The 15,158-nt window shown below is 33.0% G+C and overlaps 1 protein-coding gene across 1 annotated transcript; it reads left to right on the plus strand.

The window, feature by feature from the left end:
• The first annotated feature begins 4,662 nt into the window (after positions 1–4,662).
• Positions 4,663–8,556, plus strand: PBS2 (cysteine and histidine-rich domain-containing protein RAR1). The gene is made up of 6 exons (XM_028082391.2): positions 4,663–4,916; positions 6,584–6,586; positions 6,688–6,770; positions 7,568–7,719; positions 7,845–8,080; positions 8,211–8,556. The coding sequence occupies exons 1-6, from the start codon at positions 4,815–4,817 to the stop codon at positions 8,304–8,306; spliced, it is 672 nt and encodes a 223-aa protein (XP_027938192.1). The 5' UTR covers positions 4,663–4,814; the 3' UTR covers positions 8,307–8,556.
• Positions 8,557–15,158: the final 6,602 nt, after the last annotated feature.

Genomic DNA, 15,158 nt, shown 5'->3' on the forward strand with positions numbered 1-15,158 from the left:
TCTCGCGGTGACCATCAACATGTATTGACAGGTTCAGCGGTGACATTGCCACCGAACCGTGCGTCACATTGGGACGAGGACAACGTGGTTCATTCATGTGCTGGCTACAGCAACAAACTTCTATGATAAATCTCTTATTCGACTAAAACCCTACGATTAATTAACATCAGTAATAAGGTTATTTGTGAACCTTAATTTATCATTTATTGCTACAGAGAATTGACGAAAATTGAAGCCAGCGATATTCCAATACAAGGTTTTTCCTTAAAAGTAAAAAGTTATGTCAAAATTCGAAATCCAAGTTCAAGGTTTTGGTAGATGGTAGGTTACGGGTCTAAACAAATGGCTAATCACAGCTTGAGCTGTCAGACGCGCTTTTTTGTTTGCTTTGAATAATGAGTGAAAGAGCTTTTGAAGTTTGAATGCGTTTTGTTCTGGGTGTAAAAATGATGTTAAATATTTTATATTATATATATATATATATCCAACGTTCAATTTTTTTTTAAATATTAAGCATATCGTCGGTTTAGACGATGTTATTTGAAATTTGAAAAAGAATATTAAAAGTAATGAATATATTAAGAAAGAAATGCTAAAAACGCAAAGAGGAATTTCAATGAAGAGAAAGGCAAAACGGTATGGAGAGGAAGACGAGGTTTTTCTCATAAAAAGGGATTCCGTTAAGGGATAGGTGTCGGAGACGTTGAACAAAGGCAAAGGAGATCGTGTGAAGCGGTGACGTTTTGGTTGGAAGTGAGAAAGTACACGGAAAAGAAGCACAATGCGAACTTTGAATAATCTAAAATATTTTTTTGTTTTAATAAATCCGTTTCCATTGTAGCAGCCTACCAGGTAAAAAACACACCTCAATACACCTGCAGAGCCTGCATGATAGAGATAATAAAGTATCTGCATCCAAATTATCAAACTTATAAACAAAAGTCGTAAGAAAATAGAATCCTCCTCATTTGCACTTTGCCATTGGCTGGTGTATCAAACATTTTTGTCCAAGCTATGGGATAATCTTCCACGTCATCTTGGTCAGAAGAAAAATAAAATCTTGTTTTCACAAAAAAAAAAAAAAAATCTACATCTTCACAGTCGTATAATACCGTCTGATTTTGTAAAATTTTTAATGCATATTGACATAAATAGAGTATGGTTGAAATTTATAAAACGTGATTTGAGATAAACCCAAATTATTTTACTTCATCTGTTCAATTCGTCGGACCAAAGTAGGTTTTGGGGTTAGCTTGTCTTTTAAAAAGAACTATAATTTTAATTTATTAAATGTTATTTTATTTAGAACTGTCAACACGGTCACTCCGTTCCATCTATTCACCATAGATTACTCACTTAGTAAATCAATTCAACCCAACTCACTCATTAAACGAGTCAAACAAAAATTTAACCCGGTTCGAGTTAGTGAGTTAAACGGATTAACTCACTGGTTCACTTAATTAAAAAAAAAAAATTCAGTCAAAAAATAAATAAATTATAACTATAATTAAAATATAAATCAACTTCAATATAATCTAAAATAATGTTCAATCACAAATACAAATCAAAATTACAAAAATATTAGGTTTGTATATGTCAACTAATATATTGGCTAAAAGAAATATCCAACCCAACCCAAATATAAAAAAATTGTGTGAAAAAAATTGTGTGACCCGTTATCTGTGAGTAGTTTGATGAACCAACCTGACATATCACGGATTCAATATGAGTGAGCTGAATTCTTGGTGGATCAGGTAAAAAGTTAATCTGTCCTAAATTTATAAAAAAAAATTAATCTAATCTAACTCTTTGGTGAACGAAATTAACTCACCGATCTGACCCACTTTAACGACCATAATTTTATTAAGACATCATCTTCTTTGATTTTTCATACCAAATAAAAATATTCATAACAGTGACTGATTTTATCGTTAACCGAGGTCATGCAGATTTGGATGCATTTTGGTGGTGTCAACGAGTACATTTGAGCTTAATTTGGATGTATCGGTGGTGTGAACAAGTACATTTGAGCTTAATGTGCCTTTATACTACAAATATGAATGATGAATATTAGCTCTTTATCAGGTTTCTTGCTAGCTTGGTTGGAATGAAGGAAGACTTTCATTAAAATGATCTAATTTATCGACATTAAAATAAGTTATTAATTTAATAGAAAACAATATCTATCATAAATTTATATTTTTCCTTCGGAATTACGTTATAAGAAAAATCATGTATTCATAATATTGGGAAAGAGAGTGAGAATAGCCTACCAAAAGTATATATATATATATATATATATATATATATATATATATATATATATATATATATATATATATATATATATATATATATATATATATATATATATATATATATATATATATATATATTTAAATTTTCTACGTGAATAAATTTAAAAGAATATAAAATTAGAGTTGTCAAAATGGGTTGAAATCCGCAAATCAATCCGGCTCACCACCGATTTAGATATTTTTTTTCCAAAATAGTACAGTTTCCTTTGTTACTTTCCCACCTAGCATATTGTGCTTAATATTTACAGCAGTAGCACACTTTTGAAATTAGTTCAGAATTTGGTTTTTGGAGAATCAAATCCTAATCTTCATTTATGTTGAAAATGACTTTGGAAATCAGTCAGAATTCGGTTATCAAAAAATTGAATTTTGAACTGAATTATTTTATTTTTAATTTTCCTTTTTTATTATTTTTTTTTGAAATTAAAAGAAAAAAATGAAATTTTTATTTGTTTATTTTTAATTAAAAGGAAAGGAAAAAATATTTTAAAATGTAATAAATGATTTAATATTTTGAAATAATTAAATATTTTAAAATATATAATTATATTTTAAAATAAATTAAGTGTTTTTTATTATTTGACATGTAATATATAGATAATTAAAAATTATATTTTAAAAATAAAGGAATAAATAATTGATCGAAGATTATTTGTTGAAGGAAAAAAATATTTAATTGTACAGTAATTCAAACTAAAAACAATTACTTAAAAAACACTTAATTATTTAAAACTTCACACATCAAATTTTAATATCAAATTTTAACTACAAATCATCAATGCTTAATTTATAAACTTTCGACAACAACAAAATAATAATAAAATCAATTTATTTTACAATATAATTTTACAATAAATATTTTTTTGCTTAAACAACAACTTTTCAATCGATTATTTATTCCTCTGTTTTGAACATATAATTTTTAATAATCTATACATTGCATTTCAAATAATAAAAACTTAATTTATTTCAAAATATAATTATACATTTTTTTAATATTTAATTGTTTTAATGAATTACATCAATTACCATTAACAATTACTAAATTAATTTATTATAATTCTTAACATTAATTTTTTTCTCTTTCCCCATAAAAAGAATAAAACTAAACGAATAAAAATAAATAAATTTTAGCTTTTTCTCCCATTTTGAAAAAGAAAACGAAAATTAAAGAAAAAATATCTAACTCAATATTCGGTTTCTCGAGAATCGAATTATGATTAGTTTTGGGACAATTTAAGAAAATAATTAAAGTCACAATTTGGTTTTCCAGAACATAATTCTGACCTATTTTTAAAAGTGTGCTAAATTGGTAAATAAAATACAAAGTGTGCTATTTGAGTGATTATTTTTGATTTATTTGCTATTGTAGAGAAAAATTCTCAGGTTTGGATTGGGTTAGGTTGGAATTTTTTTATAAATTTCAATACGGGTTGATTTTTAACCCGGCTCACCTGGAACCCAGTACATCCGGGTTGAATCTGTTGTGAGCTGAATTGGCTCACCAACCCGCAAATAAAGGGTCACATAAGTGTTTTTATTAAGTTGGACTTTGCATATGGGTCATTTTAGGTTGTTTTTTTAGCCAACACATAGATAATTTGTATTTTTTTGATTTTGGTTTGTATTGGGATTATATTAAAATTTATTTAGATTTTAATTAGAAATTTAATTTAGTTTTGACTGAAAAAAATAAAAAATTGTATTTATTTTTAATTTACTAAACCCGTGAATCAACCTGTTAAATCCACCAACCCATAATGAGTCGGACCGAGTTTAAATTTTTTTTGGCTCGCTAATAAGTGAGCTGGATTGAGTTGGCTCACTAAATGATCAACCCGTGATAAATCAAGTCGGATCGGATTGAGTTATCTGTTTTGACAACTCTATATATAAAATAAATAATAATGTTATTATAAAAATATGTATTTGTAAGACGATTTCAATATTTAATTTTATTAAAAAATTAAAGTGAAATCTTCTTTGAGTATATGACTTAAATTTTATGAATGGATTTTAATATATTTTTCTTTTATTTTACTTTATGCAAAAATTAAAATTAAAATCATGTTTATAAACACTATTTTAATTGAATGAAGTATTATTTTCAAACATGATTTATTTAATTTTTTTTTATTTTATTCACTTTGGTAATTTCAAACAAATTACACGATATTGGTAAACAAAAATAGTGAGAATGTTCCCTAACTTTTATGGATTTTATTTCAAATTTATCATTACAGGTATCTAGCTAGCTAGGTAACATAACTCAAAATCTGGAACCTGCAAGAAGTTGAGTGAAAACTGAGGGGAATCAGCTTTTTATATAATATATTTTTCCCTTTACTCTATTTCAATTTTCAAGAATTGAAACAGCGTCAAAGCCCAACCCGTCTGAGTTCTCACAAGGTAAAGTCCTCGTGTTATTCTCTTGCGCCTGAAAGCTGATTGTGGTTGTGTTATCACAAAACCACAGGGATTGTGCCTACTTTCAGAATGGAGAAGACAACACTTATGGTTCGATGCCAGAGGATTGGGTGCGACGCCACCTTCTCCGAGGACGACAATCCTGACGGTTCCTGTCGATACCATGATTCGGTACTCTCTCTCTCTCTTTCTCGCATAACCCTCATGTCCAAGTTTCCACCTTTATCACAACCAACATGCACTTTTCCCTTTCACTTAGTATAATTCTGTTCTGTAACTCCCCATCTTTAGTTTTTCACCTAATGCCTAGCCCTAACTTATGTTCTTGCTTCAAGGGCACTTGATTTAATTTCCTAAGCCTTCCTACAATTATTCTACAATTAATTGATCTCCCTGCAAATTGGTTTGCGTTCAACCCTGTTCTTCCGTCTTCTCTTTTGTAATTCGTTATTGCAGTGTATTAAAGATCCTGGTTTCTTTAAGCTTGTGCCTTTTCTTGTGGGATTTGGCTGCGCGAAATGTCGTGTTAGAGCAAATAGTAAGAAATCTGCATCACTGATGATGAAATTAACTCGTGATATTACCTACAGATGGTATCGCCTGATATTGCATGCGCGAGCAGGAGTGCAATAAACTGTGAATTGCTTACTATCTCTACTCGTTTGATTTTCTCTTTAATTGTTGAGAGTTGAGAACTGGAGAGTTGAGAACTGGAGATAGTCCACTTTCACATTTCTTTTCGGAGTGGTTTACTCATATTAGTAAAGTTAAATTCATTCCGTGGAAGCTATTCTATGTAGTGTAGTGATTCAGTTCAGCTCGAGTGGCACATCTATGGTAGTACTTTAGCACTTTGGCCAAGGAACCGTATGGTACTAAAACAATGTTAGAACTGATTGCTTTTACATATCTGAAAGTTAAGAGTGATATAGGTAAATTAATAACTAAGGTAGTCATAATTGAGATCTTACCAAGGGTTTACAAGGTTTGGGAAACAAGTTGGACCGTGCACCTGAGAATCAGCCCCTTCATTACTGGATTGGCTAGAAAGGGAATTCACATTAAAACTTTAGGGGAGAACACCACAATTATGAATTTTTTAGATGTGAGATAATAGCCAATCCTTTATCATTTCGTTCTACTTTTTTTTTTTTTCTCAATTAATGATATAATTGATTCTATTTTTCTTTTGACAAATGTTACCCAGAGCTCTTAGGGCTTTGGTTAAGGAATTAAAAGAGATTTTTTTTTTTTTTTAATTAGGATGTGTAGATATGTGCTTCCCTCTGTTCTTTTAATGTGCCTGCATAAGATTTCTAATAGAACTTTTTCCTTTTAATTCCCTAACTAGTGCTCAACACTAATAAGCATGACCCTTCTCCTTATGCGGTGTGTTTTCCATTTTCTTTATCTAATATAGTTTGTTGCAATCATGCTTAATACTTATTTTCTAGGGATTGGTTTTAGTTTTCAACATATCTCTTCATCTTTGGTAGCTAGACCTAGTTTGTCAATAGTGGCATGGTAGTAGCCGAGAGGTTAGCACTCTATATTGAAAGTTACTAAAACTTGTATTTTCTTCCATACTGTTCAGTTCCTATAAGAACTCTTTTGGCTTTTGGTTTGTGTTGTTTCATGAGCTTAGGTAATTTCATTTTAGCTAATGCCATCATTAATGCATACTCATGATTGTGAACTTAGTACAATTTTATGTCCCTCCGTTATATCATTTTGTTGATTTATGATGCGGCATCTGTTTGAGATCTTACTGATTCACTTTCCATCTGGCATGTTTGGGATTTGGATTTTATGCTGCTGGGGCATCTTCCATTGTTCAGGGGGTAAGTCCAATGTCTATAAATCTATTTCTTCACAATGTATTCTTTCTATTATGATTAGTTATCAGTTTATTGTAACTGATTACATTTCTTTTATTTTACAGCCTATATTTCATGATGGAACAAAAGAATGGAGTTGTTGCAAGAAAAGAAGTCATGATTTTAGCTTGTTTTTGGAAATTCCGGGGTGAGAGATCATTATTCAATTTTTTCCCCTTTTCTGTAGTTTCCTGTTTTAGAATACAATGTTTGGTCTGCGGTCAACTGGTCAATTTGAAAGAGTTCAACCTTTTTGGGTAGAATTTATGAATAGGTCGTAGCGGTGACTTTCTGTTATGGAGAAAGTAAAAGAATCGTAGAGAAGTATTGTCAAAATAGTTGATTATTGATGTTTTACTCTAAATTTCATTTATTAGTTCCGCATGGGTTGATTTCATCTTCATATATGGGGAAGTATCATCACGTTACTCCTGTTTCAATGTGCAATGATCTGTATTTAGAATCTCCAATCTTTATTTTACACTGGTATGAGTCCGCTCTTCATTACCAATTCGTGCTTCGAAGTTGCTTTTGGTGGCAGAAAATGCTCACCGAGTAAATATGGTTTCTAAATGTAACATTAATGAAATGGAAATTAGAAGTGAATTCCACCTAGCAGTTATTCTTGTATAAACTTATAAAACATTTTCAATTGAAAATATTTGCTGCTCCTCTAGACAATATCATTATCTCCTGTAGATGATTTTGCTTGTGTTTAATTATATCTCTGTGGGATTCTTTATAGTATTAGATCTTATATAATGTAGTGATCATATGTATGTTGAGTTTGGAAAACATGGTTCATTGGCTTAAATGTGCTAGCAATGAAACAGCGTATTTTTCTTTTACTTGCGGCAATAAAATTAAGTCGGTTTTGTCCATTACTTTACAATTTCTTTGAATATTGGCTGCATATATTGATCAAAGTTTCTCTCTGTGGTCAAGATGTAAGACTGGAAAACATACAGCAGTCAAGCAAGTAATTGCGCCAGTGAAGAAGAACACCACGCCCCCTCCAACTGCTGTTTCTTCAACCAATGCTTCGTCAAAGGACACTTGTTCCAGATGTAGGCAGGGTTTCTTTTGCTCAGACCATGGTATTCACATGCTTTTGCTCATGCCACTGTCTCAAGTCCTTCGATTAGTTGTTTTTCAGCAATCCCCCCATGTCGTGCTTTCAAAAAGCTAATTTTCTTTCTCCTATCCCTCTCTTCTTCATTAGGTTCACAAAGCAAACCAGTTAACGTTGTAGACAAGTCCCCAAATCTTGTTGGAGACGTCTCTGCTGTTAACAATTCAAGTGTTAAGGCTCCAAAACCTAAGAAGATCGTCGATATAAATGAACCCCAAATATGCAAAAATAAAGGATGTGGTCAAACGTTCAAGGAAAAGGATAATCATGACACTGCTTGCAGCTACCATCCCGGCCCTGCTGTTTTTCATGACCGGATGAGAGGGGTCAGTATTAAGTATTCCTCTGAATGTTCTTCGTTTGGTCTCATTTCTATTTAAATCAATGCTTGTACTGTAGTTGAGACATGTTCTATGTGAACTGTATTTATTTTTCCTTTGTCACGCTTTTTTGTAGTGGAAGTGCTGTGATATTCATGTAAAAGAATTTGATGAGTTTATGAACATTCCTCCATGCACAAAGGGATGGCATAGTGCAGATCCAGAGTCCTGATCGCGGAAGACACTGAAGAACCTTTTTTTCCTTACAATAGCTGATACTTTCATTGAGATGGAAAAGGTAATGTTGATTGATGTTTTGATGTCATTGATTAATTATTGGAGAAAAACAGCAGTGTCTACTCTTTTTGCATACCTCTATTCTTAATTTTCTTAGTCAATCCATCTGGATGGTTATTGTGATAGTATACTATGTGAATCTGTTTTCCTGAGTTCTTCGAATGTCGTAATTTGCTTTTGTTGGACTGTGTCGGACTTGGCTAATCTCGAAAGATGTTAAACTATGGTTCCGTTCACAATGGCCTTGTTTATTCAGAGCCAAAATATATGTTTTTCGGCTTAAAACACAGAATTGGGCTATCTTGATGATGTCATTGCTACTTAGCTATCACATTTTCAGGCAGAAGATAACTTACTTTTATGCATGAAATATTTATTTTTAAAACAATGAGAAGAGAAATGTTCATATATTAAAATTAGTTAAGGAAACAAAAGATATAGGACGTGTTGTGTTACTGAAATGGTTGTACTGAAATGGTTGTACGAATGGTATAATTTATTGGGAGTAATAATAAAAAGACGACTTAAATATATCTTGTGGTAAATTTTGATTTTAGTTCTTTTAAAAATAGAAATTTCCTATTATTATGTTCTTTTAAACAACAATGTCACATCTAGGGATGTCAAAAAAATTCGTATCCGTGGATATTTGCCGATAAAACCCGTAACGGGTAGGAAATGAATATTGTAAATGGATACGAGCGGGTAACAGGTACGAGTGTTTTTAATACCCGTATGTTAATGGGATGTGTACAAATATTCGTATTAATTTGTGGATATCTGTATCTGCTATACTCTAATTAAATTAAAAAGAAAAATAAAAAAGTAGGATTAAAATATCAACATATTGATTTTGAATGGGTTATTTTTTTATCAATTAGTTTTTTTTCAAAATTATTTTTTTGTAAACTGTCACACTATTTAAATGAGTTATTTGGACTTTGTTTAAAATTTATGATTATTATGTATTGTATTTTATTTGAATTCACGATTAAAATATGTTAAATATATATTAAATTTTTTGTAAATATCCATGGTACCTGTGGATATTGTGGATATTAAAAAATTATGCGGACACCTGCATAATAGATACCCAAAAGATATGGGTACGGATAAGAGACAAATATTTATTTAGCGAATTAGGTATGGACGGGTTTCTACAGTTTTTACACGTTGACACTCTAGTTACACTTGTGTTTAGTGGGAAAAAAATATGGGTTCTTTATATAAAGTTATTCATCTACTTTTAAAATAAATTTTAATAATGAAAAATAACTACTTTAAAACTTTTCAGAGATTACGAGTAATAATTGGGATCAAAACTAAAATGAACTCATTTTAAAGTGACTAAGTCTTTTATTTTTTAAAGGGGTCTAGAAACCGACACTAAAATATTTTGTATGGATTGAAAGTATAAGTTCAAATAAAAAAAAAAAAGTTGATTATATTTTTAATTCCTGAATTTTGATGTAAAATTAGAATTAGTCCATGTTTGAAACTTTGATATATTTTAGTTAGGGGTGATCATGAATTGAATTTTTAGTGATTCAATCCACATCCATTTTGGATCCAAATAATTGGATTAGATTTTCGATCCAAATCTATTTTTTTAAAAAAAGTAGATTGGATTTTTTAAAAATCCAGATCCAAATATTTGGATCAAGTTTAAATCTAGATCTAAATATTTGGATCAAGTTCAAAATTCAAAATCAATTTTTCATAAAATAAATTCAAATTAAATTTTTTAAAACTTGTGTTCATAAGGTTGACACCATAGAATTTGACAGATTTTTTGTCGGAGCCAAAGAGGCCAAATTTCAGCATAAGATGAACTTGGATGACTTTTGAACGAATTTCGGTCGGAGACGACGTGACCAAAATTGGACCAAGGTCGACTTGACAAAATTTTAGTTGAGATCGACTGGACTGGATTCGACTGAATTTCGGCTAGGACCGATTTTGCCTCATACGACCAAATTTAGCCAAATTTGGGCCAAGGCCTGATCAGTCAAATTTCGGTCACGGTTGACTCCATTAAATTCGTCGGCTGGGACCGACTTGACTCAACATGGCCAATTTTTTATCACAACCGACTAAGTTAAATATAGTCAAATTTTGTTCGAGATTTACTCGATCGAATACGGCTAAATTTGGACTAATGCCGACTCAACCAAATTTTGGTCATGACCAACTCGACTGAATTTGGCCAAATTTAGGTCAGGACCAACTCGCCTAAATATGACCAAATTACGTCGTAATCGACTCTGCCGAATACGACCAAATTCAGGCCAGGACCAACTCAGTCAAATTTTGGTTGAAGTCAACACGATCAAATTTTGACCGAAGCCAACTCGACTTAATTCGACCGAATTTCGGTCGTGGCCAACTCAGTTGAATACGGCTAAATTTCGATCGTGACCGACTCATTTGAATACGACCAAATTTCATCCTAGGTCGTCTCAACCGAATATGACCAAATTTGGACCAGGGCCGACTCGGTCAAATCTCAATCGGGGCCAACTTGATTGAATTCGACCAAATTTTGACTGGAGCCAACTAGGATAAGTACAGCCAAATTTTGGTCGCGGTTGTCTCGGTTGAATACGGCCAAATTTTGTCTAGGTCGACTCAGTCCAATGTAGTCAAATTTGGATCGGGATGAACTCAACTGAATACTTCCAAATTTTGTCCAGGACCAGTTGGGCCAAATTTCGATCGGGACCGACTTGACAGAATTTGGCCTAATTCAGCCAAATTTTGTATAGAGTCATGTCAACTCAATCAAATACGACTAAATTTGGGCTAGTCCGTCTCAACCTTTAGCCTAACCTAACGAAAAATATAAACTAACAATTTAGATTGAATATTTTGGATTATCCATTTTGAAAATCTAGATTTAGAGTATAGATATACAATCCATAAAATATATAAAATTTAGATCAGATTGATATCCAAATCCAATAAAATGGATTGAATTTTTAATAAAATGAATATTAAATGGATTGGATCATAGCAAAATGCAAAAATGGATTGGATCATGAAAATTAGATTTTTTACCCATCCTTAGTTTAAATTTTCAAATCATCCTCTATTTTCTTTCGCTCATTTCAGAGTTCAATAAATATAAATTATTGTTGTTATCCTCATAATTTTTATTTTTTATGTGTTAAATAAACATTAAATATTACTTTTACTCTCATATTTTTATTCTTTCAATTTTATATGTATTTAATCTCTTTTTATTAATATATTTTTTTACAAGAGTATAATTTAAATTTGTTAGTACAAATTTATGGATACATTAACAATTCTTTTATTAAACTTCTAAAATTTTCAATTAAATTGTAAGTTTTAAAGTTTATGAATATAAATTTCAAGGTTTAGTGTTTACGGACGTCTCACGTCTCACGTCGCACGTCTCTCACGTCTCTCACGTCCCATTGCCCACGTCCCACGTCACATGTCTTTCACGTCTCCCATGTCTCACGTGTCACGTCCTACGTTCCACGTCTCACGTCCCACGTCTCACGTTCCACATTCCACGTCCCACGTCCTACGTTCCACGTTCCACGTCTCACGTCTCTCGTTTCACGTCCTATGTCCCACATCCCACGTCCCACGTCCCACGTCTTACGTCCCACGTCGCACGTTTCACGTCCCACGACCCACGTTTCACGTCTCACATCTCATGTCTCACGTCTCACATCCCACGTCTCACGTCTTACGTTTCACGTCTTATGTCTCACGTTTCACATCTCACGTCTCACGTCCCACGTCTCACGTCCTACGTCCCACGTCCCACGTCTCACATTTCACGTCTCACATCTCACGTCTCTCGTCACACGTCCTATGTCCTACGTCCCACGTCTTACGTCTTCAATTTACGTCTTACGTCTCACGTCTTACAACTCTCATCTCTCGTCTCACGTCCCACGTCCCACGTCTCATGTCTTACGTCTCACATCTCACGTCCCACGTCCCATGTCGCACGTCCCACGTCGCACGTCACACGTTTAACGTTCCACGACCCACGTCTCACGTCTCACGTCTCTCGTCTCACGTCTCATGACCCACGTCCCATATCCCACGTCTCACGTCCCATGTCCCACGTCTTATGTCTCGCGTTTCACGTCTCACGTCTTACGTCTCACTCACGTCTCACATCCCACGTTATCTCACGTTTCACGTCCCATGTCATCTTACGTCTCATGTTTCACGTCCCACGTCCTACCTCTCATGTCTCACGTCTCATGTCTCATGTCTCACGTCGCACGTGAAACGTCCCATGTCCCACGTCTCACCTTCCACGTAGCACGTCTCACGTCCCACGTAGCACGTCTCACGTCCACGTCGCACGTATCACATTATTGCACAGAAATTCTTGATTCTTTCGTAAAATAATGATGCTTTGGTTTACTGGTTGCAATATAGTTAAGGTTCTTCATTGCTTTTTATCCTCTTCAGATAATAGCTTCTTATTGATCCAAAGAAGAAAGATAAGGGACATTATTTTACCGGAAATAGGAAAGTTAACCTTACGTAAGAATAGTAATTTGATGTTTTTGCAAATGTCTGTTATCATTACATGGATGATTTTAGAAAAGTGTTTAGATGTTGATAGACAATATTTTTTTATTGATTTTCTGTTCTGACATTTAATATGCAAAGAGATGTGTCACAAAATTCTAATCAAGGGAAGGCAAAAAATCCATTTTTTATAATCCAATATATTTTTTCTATGATCTAATCCATTTAATATCTATTTTATTAAAAATTCAATCCATTTAAAATCCATTTTATTGGATATGGATATCAATTTGATATATATTTTATATATTTTATGAATTGGATATCCATTATCTAAATCTAGATTTTCAAAATGGATAATCCAAAATATCCAATCCAAATTTTCAGTTTATATTTTTGGTTAGGTTAGACTAAAAGTTGAGACTGACTAGTCCAAATTTAGTCGTATTTGATTGAGTTGGCGTGACCCTATACAAAATTTGGCCGAATTCTGTCAAGTCGGTCTCGATCGAAATTTGGCCCAACTGGTCCTGGACAAAATTTGGAAGTATTCAGTTGAGTTTACCCCGACCCAAATTTGACTGCATTGGCCCGAATCGACCTAGGCAAATTTTGACCGTATTCGGCCGAGACAATCGCGACCAAAATTTGGGTATATTCAGCCTAGTTGGCTCCAATCAAAATTTGGTCGAATTCAATCGAGAGTGCCCCAATTGAGATTTAGCCGAGTCGGCCCTGACCCAAATTTAGTCGTATTTGGCTGAGACGGTATAAGGTGAAATTTGGTCTTATTCAAATGAGTCGGTCATGATCGAAATTTGGCTATATTCAACTGAGTCGGCCACGACCAAAATTTTGCCGAATTCAGTCGAGTCGGCTCCGGTCAAAATTCGGTGGTGTTGGACTCGACCAAAATTTGACCGAGTTGAAGTTGGTCCTAGCCTGAATTTGGTCGTATTCGGCAGAGTCGATCGCGGCCGAAATTTAGTCATATTTAGGCGAGTTGGTCCTAACCTAAATTTGGCCAAATTCAGTCGATTTAGTCATGACCAAAATTTGGTCAAGTCGGCACTTGCCCAAATTTAGTCGTATTAGGTCCACTAAGTCCTGAATGAAATTTGACTATATTCCACTTAGTCGACTGTGATCGAAAATTTGTCATTCAGTCAAGTCGATCCCGACCGACGAATTTAGTGGAGTCAACCCTAACCAAAATTTAACTGATCAGGCCCTGACCCAAATGTGGCCATATTTGGCCAAGTCGGCTCTGGCCAAAATTTGGTCGTATTAGGCAAAATCTGTCCTGGCCGAAATTCAGTCGAATCCAGTCAAGTCTATCTCGACTGAAATTTTGTCGAGTCGACCTTAGCCCAAATTTGGTCACGTCGTCCTCGATCGAAATTCGTTCGAAAGTCATCCAAGTTCATCTCATGCTGAAATTTGGCCTAGTTGGCCTCGACAAAAAATCTGCCAAATTTTATGGTGTCAGCCCTATCGAAAATCTAATCCACATTCATTTTGGATCCAAATAATGGGTGTGGATCGAAATTTGTGTCCATAGAGCTGACACCAAAGAATTTGACAGATTGGCCGAATACTTCCAAATTTTGTTCAGGACCAACTGGGTCAAATTTCGATCGGGACCGACTTGAATGAATTTGGCCTATTTCGACCAAATTTTGTACAGGGTCACGCCAACTCAATCAAATACGACTAAATTTGGACTAGTCCGTCTCAACCTTTAGCCTAACCTAACAAAAAATATAAAGTGAAATTTTGAATTGGATATTTTGGATTATCCATTTTGAAAATCTAGATTTCGAGAATAGATATTCAATCCATAAAATATATAAAATGTAGATTAGATTGATATCCAAATCCAATAAAATGGATTTTAAATGGATTGGATTTTTAATAAAATGGATATTAAATGGATTGGATCACAGAAAAAATGGATTTGATCATAAAAATTAGATTTTTTGCCCACCCTTAATTTTAGTTATCAAACTTTAAAAATGAATAGATATAGCCCTTATAATTCAATTATGTTAAATTTTTTTGACATTTCAAAAATGTTTCATATTAGTATTAGACTTGTTTATGTTGTTTGACATATTTCCACTTTAATATCAATTAGGAAATTGTTCGACACATAAAAAAAAAGTTAACATAATTGGTTTAAAATAACTATATTCATTCATTTTTAAAGTTTAGAGACCAAAATATATTAAAATTTTAGAGAAAAATAAATTATAATTTT

The sequence above is a fragment of the Vigna unguiculata genome, chromosome 7 (assembly GCF_037176805.1).
Source record: "Vigna unguiculata cultivar grain cowpea cultivar isolate G323 ecotype 2 chromosome 7, ASM3717680v1, whole genome shotgun sequence".
Taxonomy (NCBI): domain Eukaryota; kingdom Viridiplantae; phylum Streptophyta; class Magnoliopsida; order Fabales; family Fabaceae; genus Vigna; species Vigna unguiculata.

Coding starts and splice junctions, on each gene's coding strand:
- PBS2 (XM_028082391.2), top strand. CDS start 4,815: ATGGAGAAGACAACACTTATGGTTCGATGCCAGAGGATTGGGTGCGAC. Junction 7,720..7,844: donor TTTCTTTTGCTCAGACCATG/GTATTCACATGC, acceptor CTTCTTCATTAG/GTTCACAAAGCAAACCAGTT. Junction 8,081..8,210: donor TTCATGACCGGATGAGAGGG/GTCAGTATTAAG, acceptor GCTTTTTTGTAG/TGGAAGTGCTGTGATATTCA.